The sequence below is a fragment of the Phocoena phocoena genome, chromosome 21 (genome assembly GCF_963924675.1).
Source record: "Phocoena phocoena chromosome 21, mPhoPho1.1, whole genome shotgun sequence".
Classification (NCBI taxonomy): Eukaryota; Metazoa; Chordata; class Mammalia; order Artiodactyla; family Phocoenidae; genus Phocoena; species Phocoena phocoena.
Genome location: NC_089239.1, coordinates 5,602,987 through 5,616,543, shown reverse-complemented (window position 1 = coordinate 5,616,543; position 13,557 = coordinate 5,602,987). Strand labels below are relative to the sequence as shown.

The window sequence follows — 13,557 nt, the reverse complement described above, 5'->3', positions numbered from 1 at the left end:
CTTTTAATTGCATGATGGCTAATTTTTAAAATACTGAATAATATTCCGTTTTATGGATTAACTCCAGTTTCTCTATCCATTCACCAATTTACAGACATCTTGTGTGATTTCAATTTTTGGCAATTATAAATAAAGTCGCTATACATAATCATGTCTGAGGATTCTGTGGATGTAAGTTTCCAACTAATTTTTGTAAATGGTATAGAGGACAGCTGCTGGATCATATGGTAAGGCAATATTGAAGTTTATAATAAATTGCCAAATTGTCTACCACAGTGGCTGTACCATTTTGTATTCCCATCAACATGAATGCGACTACCTGTTGCTCCAAATCCTCACAATATTTGGTATCGTTAGTTTTGCATGCAAGTACAAAGCTGAATAAGAATGGCAGGTTACATTCCTGCCTTGTTCCGAATCTTAGTAGGAAGCATTTCATTTCTAAACATTAAGTTTGATGTAAGCTGTATTGTTTTTGCAGACAGTCTTTCTGAAGTTGAGGAAGTTGCTTCTATTGCCACTTTGGTGAGTTTAATCATAAATTGTGTTGGAATTGTCAAATGTGTTTTCTACATCTATCAATATAATCAAATATTTTCCATTTTAGCTTATTGATAGGATCAATTAAATTAATTGATTTTTACATGATTATCCAGCCCTAAATATCTGAAAAATTCCAGATATAAATATCAATAGGGAGATATAAAATATTATAAAAAGAAATTCTGTGGTAAAGTAAAATCAATAAACAAACATTTACTGGAGGTCTTCAAAAGTAGACTTGGTCAGGCAGAAGAAAAATCAGAAATGAAGACAGGTCATTTGAAATCACTTTTTCATGGGAGCAAAAACAAAAAACAAAAACAAAATGTAGAAAAAGAGACGAACTTATGGACTCTAACAAATAGAGCAATACATGCATTATGGGTGTCTCAGAAAGAGAAGAGAGAAAAGAAAGGGACAGAGGGCTTATCTGAGGAAATCACTGACACAAACTTTAGAAATCTGAAGACATGCAGATTCAAGAAACTCAATGACCCCTAACTAGGAAAATCAAAAGAGACCTATGGAGAAACGTATTGTAATAAAACCACTATAAGTCAAAGACAAAGGGATAGATCTTGAAATCAACAAGAGAAAATGAATTGTCAGTTATCAGGGAGATCTCAAGGTTATTATTGGATTTCTTAGCTGAAACATTACAGCCCAGAGGTATTGGGAAAAATACATTCAAAGTGCTGAAAGAAAGAATCTGTCAATCAACAATACTGTATCCAGTAAAACTGTCCTTCAAAAAACAATGAAGACTTTTCCAGGAAAGCTGTGGGGGTTTATTACCAACTGACCTGATGTATAAGAAATGAGAAAGGGTGGCCTTCAAGGTTAAAAGGAAGGATGCTCGATAGCAACATAAGGCCAAAAGAAAATTATAAAATCCTCTAATGAAGGTCAGTACATGGATAAATATACTAGCTTATCTTCATAATTTTGGTGCACATATGCACTTTTAACTCCTGTATAGAATTTAAATGGCAGAACTAATATCTATGCAATAACATAAAGAGAAGGATAGAACTGTAAAGGAATAGAGTACATGTATGTAATTGAAGTGAAGCTGTTATCAGTTTTTCAGTTTAAAATTATAAAATTGAGATATTCTTAGTAATTGCATAACTAACCATAACCAAAATACCTACAATATACACAAAAGGAAAAGACAAGGGAACCAATGCATTTCACAATTTAAAAAAATCAATGTAACACAAAGTAAGGCAGAAAGAGAAGATGAAAGGGACAAAAACCTACAAGATATAAAGAAAAAAATTAACAAAACGGCAAAAGTTCTTCCTATTAGTAATTAATTTAAATGTAAATGAATTAAACTCCTGAATTAAAAGACATGTATATGCTAAATAGATTAAAAAACAGGATTCAACTATGTCACTTTAGATCTGAAGACTCACACAGGTTGAAAGGTTATGGATGAAAAAGATATTCCATGCAAATAGTAACCAAAAGAGGGCTGGGCATGGCTATACTAATATCAAACAAAATATACTTTAAATTCAAGACTGTTAAAAGAGACCAGGAAGAACATTTCATAATGATAAAAGGGTCACTTCACCAAGAAGATACATCATTTAATATTTATGCACCAAACATTACAGCACTAAATATACGAAGCACCTCTTGACCATACTGAAAGGCTAAATGGACAGCAACATAATAGACTTTAATACTTCACTTTGAATAGTGGACAGAACAATCTGACAAAAGATATTACATAAATAATGGACAACAGGATAGACTGACTGGTCTTAACTGACATGTGGAACATCCCATCCAACAACAGCAGAACTCATGTTCTTCTCAAGTGCACACAGAAATGTCTCTAAGGTAGACCACTTGTTAGGATACAGAACAAGTCTGTCAACTTTAGAATATTGATTTTATACAAAGTATATTTTTCTGATCCTGATGGAATGAAACTACAAATTAGTAAGAAAAGTAGAACTTGAAAATCTGCAAATTTGTGGGACTCCAACAACACACCATTAAACACCAGTGATTCCAAAGAAGAAATCACAAAGCAAAGTTACAAAATATGCTGAGAAAAAAGAAAATGAAAATACAATATATCCAAACTTATGGGATCCAGTAAAAGCTCTGTTAAGAGGGAAGTTTATGGCAGTAAACAAATACATTAAAAAAGAAGAAATATCTCAAATGAAAAAACATGAGTTTACACATCAGAGAACTAGAAAAATAGGAACAAACTGAACTCAGAAAGATAGAAACTCAGACAGAAAGGAAGAAATAATAAAGCTCAAAGCAGGGATAAATAGAATTAGAGAAGAGAAAAAAAAATTAATGTGACAAAAAGTTAATTCTTTGAAAACATCAGCATAATTGGCAAACTCTTAGCTAGATTAACTGAGAAAATAAGAGATAAGGCTCACATGACTAAAATAAAAAACAAAAAAGCATACACAAGTCAATACCCTTTTTATGATTAAAAATCCTCAACAAACTAGGAATGTAAGAAAACAACCTCGGGACTTCCCGGGTGGCACAGTGGTTAAGAATCAAGCCCTGGTCTGGGAAGATTCCACATGCCACAGAACAAATAAGTCCATTTGCCACAACTACTGAGCCTGCGCTCTGGAGCCCACGAGCCACAACTACTGAGCCTGTGTGTCACAACTGCTGAAGCCCCTGCACCTAGAGCCCATACTCCACAACAAAAGAAGCCACTGCAATGAGAAGCCCACAAACCGCAATGAAGTGTAACCCCTGTTTGCTGCAACTAGAGAAGCCTGCGTGCAGCAACAAAGACCCAATGCAGCCAAAAATAAATTAATTAATTAAAAAAAAAAGAAAACAACTTCCACATAACACAGAGCATGGATAAAAGAACATAACTAACATTACACTCAATGGTGAAATCCTGAATGTTTTTCTTCTAATATTATGAGCAAGGTAGGGTACTCACTCTTGCCACATCTGTTTAATATAGTATAGGAAGATCAAACCAGAGCAATTAAGCAATAAAATAAATGAAAGGCTTCTATCTTGGAAAGAAGAAAGTAAAATTATTTCCATTTGCAGATGATATGGTCCCATATGTAGAAATCCACAAATATTCCACATAAAAGAAACTGTGAGAACTAATAAATGAATTCAGCAAAGTTGCAGGATACAAAATCAGCACAATTGATTGTTTCTATACATTAATAATGAACAATCTGAAAAAATATAACAAAATGACTTCAGTTACAATAACATTAAAAAGAGCAAAACACTTAGGATTGAACCTATCTAATGAGATGAAATACTTGCACATAGACACTGCAAAACATGGCTGAAAGTAAGTACAGAAGACACAAATAAGTGGAAAGACATTCCACGATCATGGACTGAAAGGCTTAACATTGTTAAGATGTCATTACCACCCAAAGCAATCTGTAGATTCAATGAAATCCCTACCACAATCCCAATAGCATTTGGGGGGCAAGAATAGAAACAAATAATCTCAAAATTCATATGGAATCTCAAGGGACATGAATATACATAAATTTTTTGAAAAAGAAGAACAAAGTTGGAAGACTCAGATTTCCTGATTTTAAAACATATTACAAAGCTCTAGTAATCATAAGAGTGTGGTATTGGCATAAAGATATATAAATTGAATACAATAGAGAGCCTATAAATAAAACATCATGTATATGGTCAAATGACCTATGACAAGGGTGCCAAGACCACAAAATGGGGAAAAGGACAGTTTCTTCAACAAGAATACTCAATGGAGAAAAGAATGTCTCTTCAAGAAATGGTGATGGCAAAATTAAGTATCCACATACAAAAGAAAGAGTAGGACCCTTATATTACACCATATACAAAAATTAACTCAAAATGGTATAAAGATCTAAATGTAAGACAGCAAACTGTGAAACTCCTGGAGGAAAACATGGGGAAAAACTTCACAATATTGGGTTTGACGAAGATTTTGTGGATATGATTCAAAAATCACTGACCTCAGGGGCAGAAATAGACAAACAGGACTAAGCCAAACTTAAACCTTTGTTCTTCAAAAGGCACAATCAACAGAATGTAAAGGCAATCTACAGAAGGGAAGAAAATATTTGCCAATCATTCATCTGATAAGGGGTTAATATTCAAAGTATAAGAACTCCTATATTATCAAAGATTAGCAAACTGAATTCAACAATGCATTAAAAAAAATCATACACCATGATCAAGTAGGATTTATCCCAGGGGTGAAAGGATGGTTCAATATCCACACATCAATCCATGTGATACACCACTTTAAAAATTTCAAAAAGAAAAATGATACAATCCTCTCAACAGAGGCAGAAAAAGCCTTTGACAAAATTCAACATCCATTTATGATAAAAACTCACCACAAAGTGGGTATACAGGGACCATACCTCAAAATAATAAAGGCCATATATGACATGCCCACAGCTCAGTTGTGAAAATCTGGAAGTATTTCCTTTAAGATCAGGAATGGGATAAGGATGCCCACTCTTACTACGTTTACTCAACATAGTATTGAAAGTCCTTGCCACAGCAATCAGACAAGAAAAAGAAATTTAAAAATCCAAATTTGAAGGGAAGAAGTAAAATGGTCACACTGTTTGCAGGTGACATGATACTATATAGACAGAATCCTGAAGACAGACCCCCAAAATTACTAGAGCTCACCAATGAACATGCTTAAGTTGCCAGATAAAAATTTATTTACAGAACTATGTTGCATTTCTATAAACTAACAACAAATTATCTGAAAGAGAAATTAAGAAAAACATCCCACTTACAATCACATCACAAAGATTAAAATATCTATGAATAAATCTAGCTAAGGAGAAAAATGACCTATCCTTGGAAAACCATGACACTGATGAAAGAAACTGAATACAGCTCAAATAGATGAAATTATATACTGTATTTAAAGATTTGAAGAATGAATATTGTTAAAATAACCATATAGCACAAGACAGTACAGATTCACTGCAATTCCTATCAAAATACCAATGGCATTTTTTACAGAACCAGAGTAAACAATTCCAAAATGATTATGGAAACACAAGATCCTGAATAGCCAAAACAATCTTAAGAAAGAAGAAAGTTAGAAGTACCACACTGCCTGATTTTAAACTTTACTACAAAGCTAAAGTAATCAAAACAGTATGGTAAAAAAAAAAAAAAAACAGTATGGTACTGGGACAAAAACAGACCAATAGTTCACTGGCATAGAATAGAATAGAGAGCTCAGAAATGAACCCACAATTATATGGGCAATTAATCTCTGGTAAAGGAGGCAAGAATATATAATAGGAAAAAGACAGCGTCTTCAAGAAATAATGTTGGGAAAACTGGACAGCTACATGCAAACAAATCAAACTGGACTACTCTCTTACATCCTGCACAAAAATAAATTCAAAACAGTTTAAAGACTTGAATGTAACACCTGAAAACATAAAACTTCTGGAAGAACACACAGGCAATAAGCTCTCTGACATCTTAGTAACTTTTTGTATTTGTCTCCTTTGACAAGAAAAACAAAGGGGAAAAATAAACAAATTAGACTACACCACACTTAAAAAGCTTCTGCAGAGTAAAGAAAACTATTAACCAAACTAACAGGACACCTACTGAATGGGAGGAGATAATTGCAAATGATATAGCTGATTAGGGGTTAATATTAAAATTACACAAAGAACACACACAACTCAACACTGAAAAAAACAACCCAATTAAAATATGAGCAGAGGATCTGAATAGACATTTTCCAGAGAAGACATACATATGGCCAACAGGCACATGAAAACATTCCTAAACATCACTAATCATCAGGGAAATGCAAATCGAAACCGGAATGAGATATCATCTCACACGTGAGAGAACTGCCATTATCAAATAAAAACAACCCACAACTATTGTTGAGGATGTGGAGAAAAGGGAATTCTTGTGCACTCCTCGTGGGAATGTCAGTTCACACTGCCACTATGGAAAACAGTACAGAGATTCCTCAAAAAATTAAAAATAAAATTACCATATGATTCAACAATTCCACTCCTTGGTATTCACCATAAGAAAACAAAAGCACTAAAGGAAAAAATGTATGCACCCCTATGTTCATTGCAGAATTATTTATGATAGTCAAGGTATAGAAGCAACCTAAGTGTCCACCAATAAAAGAATGAATAAAGAATAAATATATGTACACACACACACACACACACACACACACACACACTGGAATACTACACAGCCATAATAAAGGACATCTTGCCATTTGAGACAACATGGATGGACCTAGAGCATGTAATAGTAAGTATAACATGTCAGACAGAGAAACACAAATACTGTACAATTTAACTTATATGTGGAATCTAAAAACAAATGAAAAAGCATAACAAAGCAGAAACAGGGACTTCCCTGGTGGCACAGTGGATAAGACCCTGGGCTCCCAATGCAAGGGGCCCGGTTCAATCTCTGGTCAGGGAACTAGATATCACATGCATGCTGCAACTAAGAGTTCGAATGCCACAATTAAGGAGCCTGTGTGCCGCAACTAAGGAGCTGGCAAGCTGCAACTAAGGGCCCCCGGGGGCTACAACTAAGGAGCCTACCTGCCACAACTAAGACCCAGTGCAACCTAATAAGTAAATATATTTTAAGAAAAGAATTATTATTAAAAAAATTGCTGAAACAGAGTTACAGATACAGAGGACAAACAGGTGGCAGCCAGAGTGGAGGGGTTTGGGTAAGGAAAGAAAAAGGTGAAATAGATTAAGAGATACAACTTCCAACTGCAAAATAAATGAGTCACGGGCACAAAATGTAGTTTGGGGAATACAGTCAATGACTATGTAATATCTTTGTATGGTGACATGTCATTTCTAGACTTATTGTGGTGATCATTTTGAAGTGTATAGAAATATCGAATTACTACGTTAAAGAAACTAACATAGTGTTGTAGGTCAATTATAATTCAAAACAAACAAATAAACTCATACAAAAGAGACTAGATTTGTGGGTACTGGGAGCGGGGTTGAGAGGAGGGGGAACTGGATGAAGGCAATGCAAAGTTACAAAAAAAAAAAGGAACTCCTATAGCTCAACAACAAGAAAATCAAATAATCCAATTAAAAAATGGGCTAAGGTCTTGAATAAATATTTCTCCAGAGATGATACACAAAACACCAAAAAGCATATGAATAGATGCTCAGTATCACTAGTGATCATAAAAATACAGTCAAGGGGCTTCCCTGGTGGCGCAGTGATTGGGAGTCTGCCTGCCGATGCAGGGGACACGGGTTTGTGCCCTGGTGCGGGAGGATCCCACGTGCCGCGGAGTGGCTGGGCCCATGAGCCATGGCCACTGAGCCTGCGCGTCCGGAGCCTGTGCTCCGCAATGGGAGAGGCCTGCATACCACAAAAAAAAAAAAAAATACAGTCAAAACCACAATGTGATATCACCTCATACCTATTACGATAGCTAACAACAACAAAAAAAACAACTGTTAGTGAGGATGTAATGAATAAAATATATTCTGTGAAATGCTGGTGGGATTATAAAATGGTGCAACCACTATGGACATCAGTATAATGATTCCTCATAATATTAAAATAGAAATACCATATGATCCAGCAAACCCACTTCTGGGTAAATGTACAAAGTAACTGAACTCTATCTCAGAGGGATATCTGCACTCCCATCTCCCATGTAAAGTGCAGCATTATTCATAATAGCCAAGATATGGAACCAGACTAAGTGGTCATTGACATATGAATGCATAAAGAGAATGTTTCTATATATGGATAAATGTATACTATGATAGGATTTATATATATAATTCATATAAATATATATGTATATAAGTATCATGAAATATTATTCAGCAATACATAGAATGAAATCCCACCATTTCAAAAATATGGATGAAGCTGGATGTATTATTTTAAGAGAAATAAGCCAGACACAGAGAGACAAATATTGTATGATCCACCCTATATGTGGGATCTAAAAATATCATACTCACAGAAGCAGGCAGTAGAATGGTGGCTGCCAGAGGGTAGAGGTGTGGAATATGGTGCCTCGTTGGTCAAAGGGTACAGACTTTCATTTAAGCAAGGTGAAAGTTCTAAACATCTGTTTTACAACAATGTAAATAGACAACACTACTGCACAGTGCACTTATAATTGTTAAGATGGTCAATTTTATGGGATATGTATTTTACCACAATAAAAAGCTGTTTAAAAATGATAACATTTGAGGATTAAAGTAAAAAATAAAGCACTATAGGGCTTCCCTGGTGGCGCAGTGGTTGAGAGTCTGCCTGCCGATGCAGGGGACACGGGTTTGTGCCCCGGTCCGGGAAGATCCCACATGCCGCGGAGCGGCTGGGCCCGTGAGCCATGGCCGCTGAGCCTGCGCGTCCGGAGCCTGTGCTCCGCAAAGGGAGAGGCCACAACAGTGAGAGACCTGTGTACCGCAAAAAAATAAAAAATAAAGCACTATAAGAATATTAATTTAATAAAATGGTAGATATACTGTTTGTACTTCTGTTCCTTGAAGTGGATATTAAATTTCAAACTGTGATATAGTTACTGGAGAGATGGGAATAAAATGCATACCAGAGCAATTCCTGCAGCAAACTTTGGATGGCATGCCATTCCATGATATGTTGCTCCTACATAATTAGGATGGTCCCTATAACTAAATAATAAAATTTTTCTTGTGGATAAACGCACTTTAAATTTTTAAAAACTTAATGATCTTTTAAGAATTGGATTCCTCAATAATGCTGCTGCTTTCTTTTAGACATGAATATTATGTATCATGTCTAATGCTTTCAATCATTTTGTATTTGGGTAATCTCCCACGGTGCCTACAAAATTAAGTTCTAAAGGCAACTTTAGCATCGTATGATACACAGCTTAAAATCCAGCAGTGCCTAATCCTTTCAGAAATTAATCACCACTGTTGTCAACACTGGATGGATATGATGCAAAGACATAAAAGTCAGGGTAGATTACTGCCATGATTCGCAGGTAAAACCTTAGACTGCATGAAAAGTGCTGGATTGGAGGACAGAATGAGAAAGACAATATGCAGCACAGTCACTAGGAAAAAGAGAGATGGGATGTATTGTGTCCTCACACATTTCAGTCCTTAGTTAATGCTGCTCCTCCATCCCCAAGCCTGACCTTAAATTCTACAGAGACACCCAGAGATTCATAAATATATTCCATATTGCTTAAGATCTTCAGAATTGTGTTTCTGTTTTTTCCATCGAAAATAATCAAACTAGTAAAATAAAAATGTATATAAAGACTCGTGACAGTTACAGTGCAAGCAGTTAAACAGCTACACCTTAGGTCAGGATAGAAGTACCAGTAGGTCACCACATTACCATACTTATGTTGTCCAGTGTAACCAGCTTTACATGCAATTATTGCATTCTGTTAACTAATGTATGCTTTATTTAATGTTAAAATGCTGGTTTCAATTATCTACCTCTGAGAAAATCTTTAAAACCATAGAGGCCCTATGTTTTCCCGAGGCTTTCCATATTATCAGTTCTTTAAACTTCCATAGGTAAGCAGCCCACTCTGAGGATAATGGCCTACAATGCTTTCGTGTCTTACATTTTATTAGAGTTTTACAGCTTGCATTTTGCCAACACAGTACCCACATAATCTATTTTTGAGATGTCTTGTCATCATAAATAATAAATTTTGTATATAATTTTGATGGTTAACTTACAAGTAATTTGATAAACTTTATACCAATGAAAATAAATCACTTACATTAATAAGTATGCCATATCATGGGACCTTTGAAATAAAAATTTTTCTCTCCATGACACAAATCTTTGTAGAACTTCATTAGCATCCCCATTAGTTGAAATCTTATTTTGATCTGACCAGAGCTCCAGAGAAGTTAATGTAACCAACACTTTATGCTGAGAATACATCTGAAAACAGAAGATACATGATATATGGTTTTAGGTAATCATAAATATAACACTATATCTCTCTATGTAATGCTAATATATTCGATTTACTAATTTTTAGAGATGAAATCCATCGGTGGAAGAAGCTAGTTGGTAGGAATATATAGTTTATAAAAGTGCATATGCTATTTATTCAAACAATGCTACTGTATTAATATGAATGTTTCTTATTTAAATATGAAACATAAATACTCACAGTGTTGATGAGACTAAAGATATGGACAACTTTCTTAGATGCAAGTGCCACCTCAGAGCCCATATAATCATACCGAAAGGCAAATTTTGTTTTTTAATCACTAATAAAAATGACTAAACTACCACGTTTCAATGGGTATAAAAATGTTAAAATAATGCAGTGCTCAAGTGAAAGGACAAAAGCAGAATTAAGACTTATCACATGCTTAGTGAGTTCTAGATTTAAGCCTAGGGACATTACATATTAAAATGTGATGGTGATGAGTATCTTCTTCTTTATGCATGTAGTTATTTAGGATCAAAAGTTAAGGTTCCAAGACTGCATAACTAATAAGGGTAAGAACCAGGACTCAAATCTCTAACTAAACTCCTAAGTCTTTTTTGCCTGCTCAGCTGTGTTGCCATCTTTTGTCTTCATTCCCATAAGACAACATGACTGTATATCCTGGAGAAAAACATGTACTTTCTAAACACAGAGCTCTGAGCACTACATAGTGAACAATTTCAAGAACATGTCTTCATTCAAGGGAAAAAAATCACAGCATTTTTCACTGAAACATTTCTAATTTTGTGTGTACACATATTTCTAAGCTTACTTATAATTAATGGTAGAGCAACTATATATATACATATATATATATATATACACACACACATATATAATTTAACAAATTTAGATATAGAAAATTACAATCATAGTGAGGGATTTTTACATAGTTCTCATAATCATTAATAGCTCAAGCTGACAAATTTACAAGCAGCAAATTTACAGCAAAAATATTAAAGGTTTTAAAAACTCAAGCAAGCTTTGATATATGCATATATACAAGCTTATATAAAAAATGAGAGGGATATTTTTAAAGTATACCTGAAACTTTTATATAAATTGACTCATATTAGGCCATAAAACATTGGAATATAAAACACAGTATCACTTAGCTCACATCATCCAAACACAATGCAATCAAGTAAACTTGATTGTAAACTTGATAAAAAGTATTTCAATGATGTTATTTTTACTTAGATGGATAACTTGATTGTGGATATATATGATCTTATTCTATGTAAATGCACACTGAAAAAAAAGCTACAAATGCAATTTACAACTTACTTTTACATGGAGACAGCACAAGTTATAAAGGGAAATAGTATTAATAAATCTGAGTAGAGAGAATATAGCTGTTCTTTTTATTATTCCTATTCCTCTGTTTCCAAATACAATATTTAAAAACAGAGATAAAATAAAGATACTTTCAGATGAACAAAAACTGAATTCAAATGAATTACTACAGGTTAAACAGAAATATCAGAAAAACCAACCTGTGAGAAGGAGAAGAAATGTAGAGTTTGGAAATAGTAAATATGAAATATGTTTTTCCTTTCCTTAATTTCTTTAAACAACAATTGGATATTTAATGTAAAATAATTTATTTTGTGGTTGATTACACAAGAAGAAATAAGACAGACTACAATAATATCACGGGGTTACACAGGATTTTACTGATGAAATGTTTACATTTAAAAAAATATATTATTGAAGTGTAGTTGACGTACAATATTATATAAGGTACAGATGTACATCACAGTGACACACGATTTTTAAAGGTTATACTTCACTTATAGTTGTTATAAAATATTGGCTATATTCCCTGTGTTGTGCAATATATCCTTGTAGCTTATTTGCTTTATACATAATGGTGGATACATCTGAATCCCTACCTCTATTGTGCCGCTCCCCATTCCCTTTTCCCAATGGTAACCACTACTTTATTCTCTATATCTGTGAGTCTGTTACATTTTTGTTATATTCCTAGTTTCCTTTATTTTTTAGATACCATATATAAATGGTATCATACATATTTATCTTTCTCCCTGTGACTTATTTCACTTAGCATAACAGAGCCTCCAAGTTTATCCATCCTGTTGCAAATGGCAAAATTTCATTACTTTTAATGGCTGAGTAGTATTCCATTGTGTGTGTGTGTGTGTGTGTGTGTGTGTGCGCACGTGCATGTGTGTATCACATCTTTATCCATTCATATGTTGATGGGTATTTAGGTAGTTTCCATACCTTGGTTATTGTAAATAACGCTGCTATGAACACTGGGGTGCATGTATGTTTCCTATTAATATTTTCATTTTTTTCAAATATATACCCAGGAGTATAATTGCTGCATCATATGTTAGTTCTATTTTTAATTTTTTGAGGAACCGCCATACTGTTTTCTACAGTGGTTACATCAATTTACAGTCCCTCTAACAGGTGTACAAGTGTTCCTTTTTAACCACATTTGTTATTTGTGGCCTTTTTGATGATAGCCATTCTGATAGGTGTGAGGTGACATCTCATTGTGGTTCTGACTTGCATTTCTCTGATAATCAGTGATGTTGAGTATCTTTTCATGTGCCTGTTGGCCATCTGCAGGTCTTCTTGGGAAAAAATGTCTATCCCATTTTTTTTTAATCGAGTTGTTTTTTGATATTGAGTTGTATGAGTTATTTATATATTTTGGATGTTAACCCTTTATCAGTCATATAATTTGCAACTATTTTCTCCCATTCAGTAGGTTCACTTTATATTTGTTTATGGTTTCCTTTGGTGGGCAAAAGCTTTTAAGTTTTAATTAGGGACCATTTGTTTATTTTTTTCTTTTGTTTTCTTTGCCCAAGGAGACAGATGAAAAAAATGAAAATGAAACAAAACAAAAAAACATTGCTATGATTTACGACAAAGAGTTTTCTGCCTATATTTTCTTCTAGGAGTATTATGCTCTCCTGCCTTACATGAAGTCTTTAATCCATTGTGAGTTTAGT

The 13,557-nt window shown here is 34.1% G+C and overlaps 1 protein-coding gene across 1 annotated transcript in view; it reads right to left on the bottom strand.

Moving 5' to 3' along the window:
- Positions 1–13,557, bottom strand: part of LOC136141916 (A disintegrin and metallopeptidase domain 3-like) — a 116,732-nt gene that overhangs the window by 55,752 nt on the left and 47,423 nt on the right. The window contains 3 exon segments of the mRNA XM_065900072.1: positions 9,167–9,248; positions 10,343–10,509; positions 10,745–10,817. Of these exon segments, the coding sequence (XP_065756144.1) occupies positions 9,167–9,248; positions 10,343–10,509; positions 10,745–10,817 (322 nt within the window).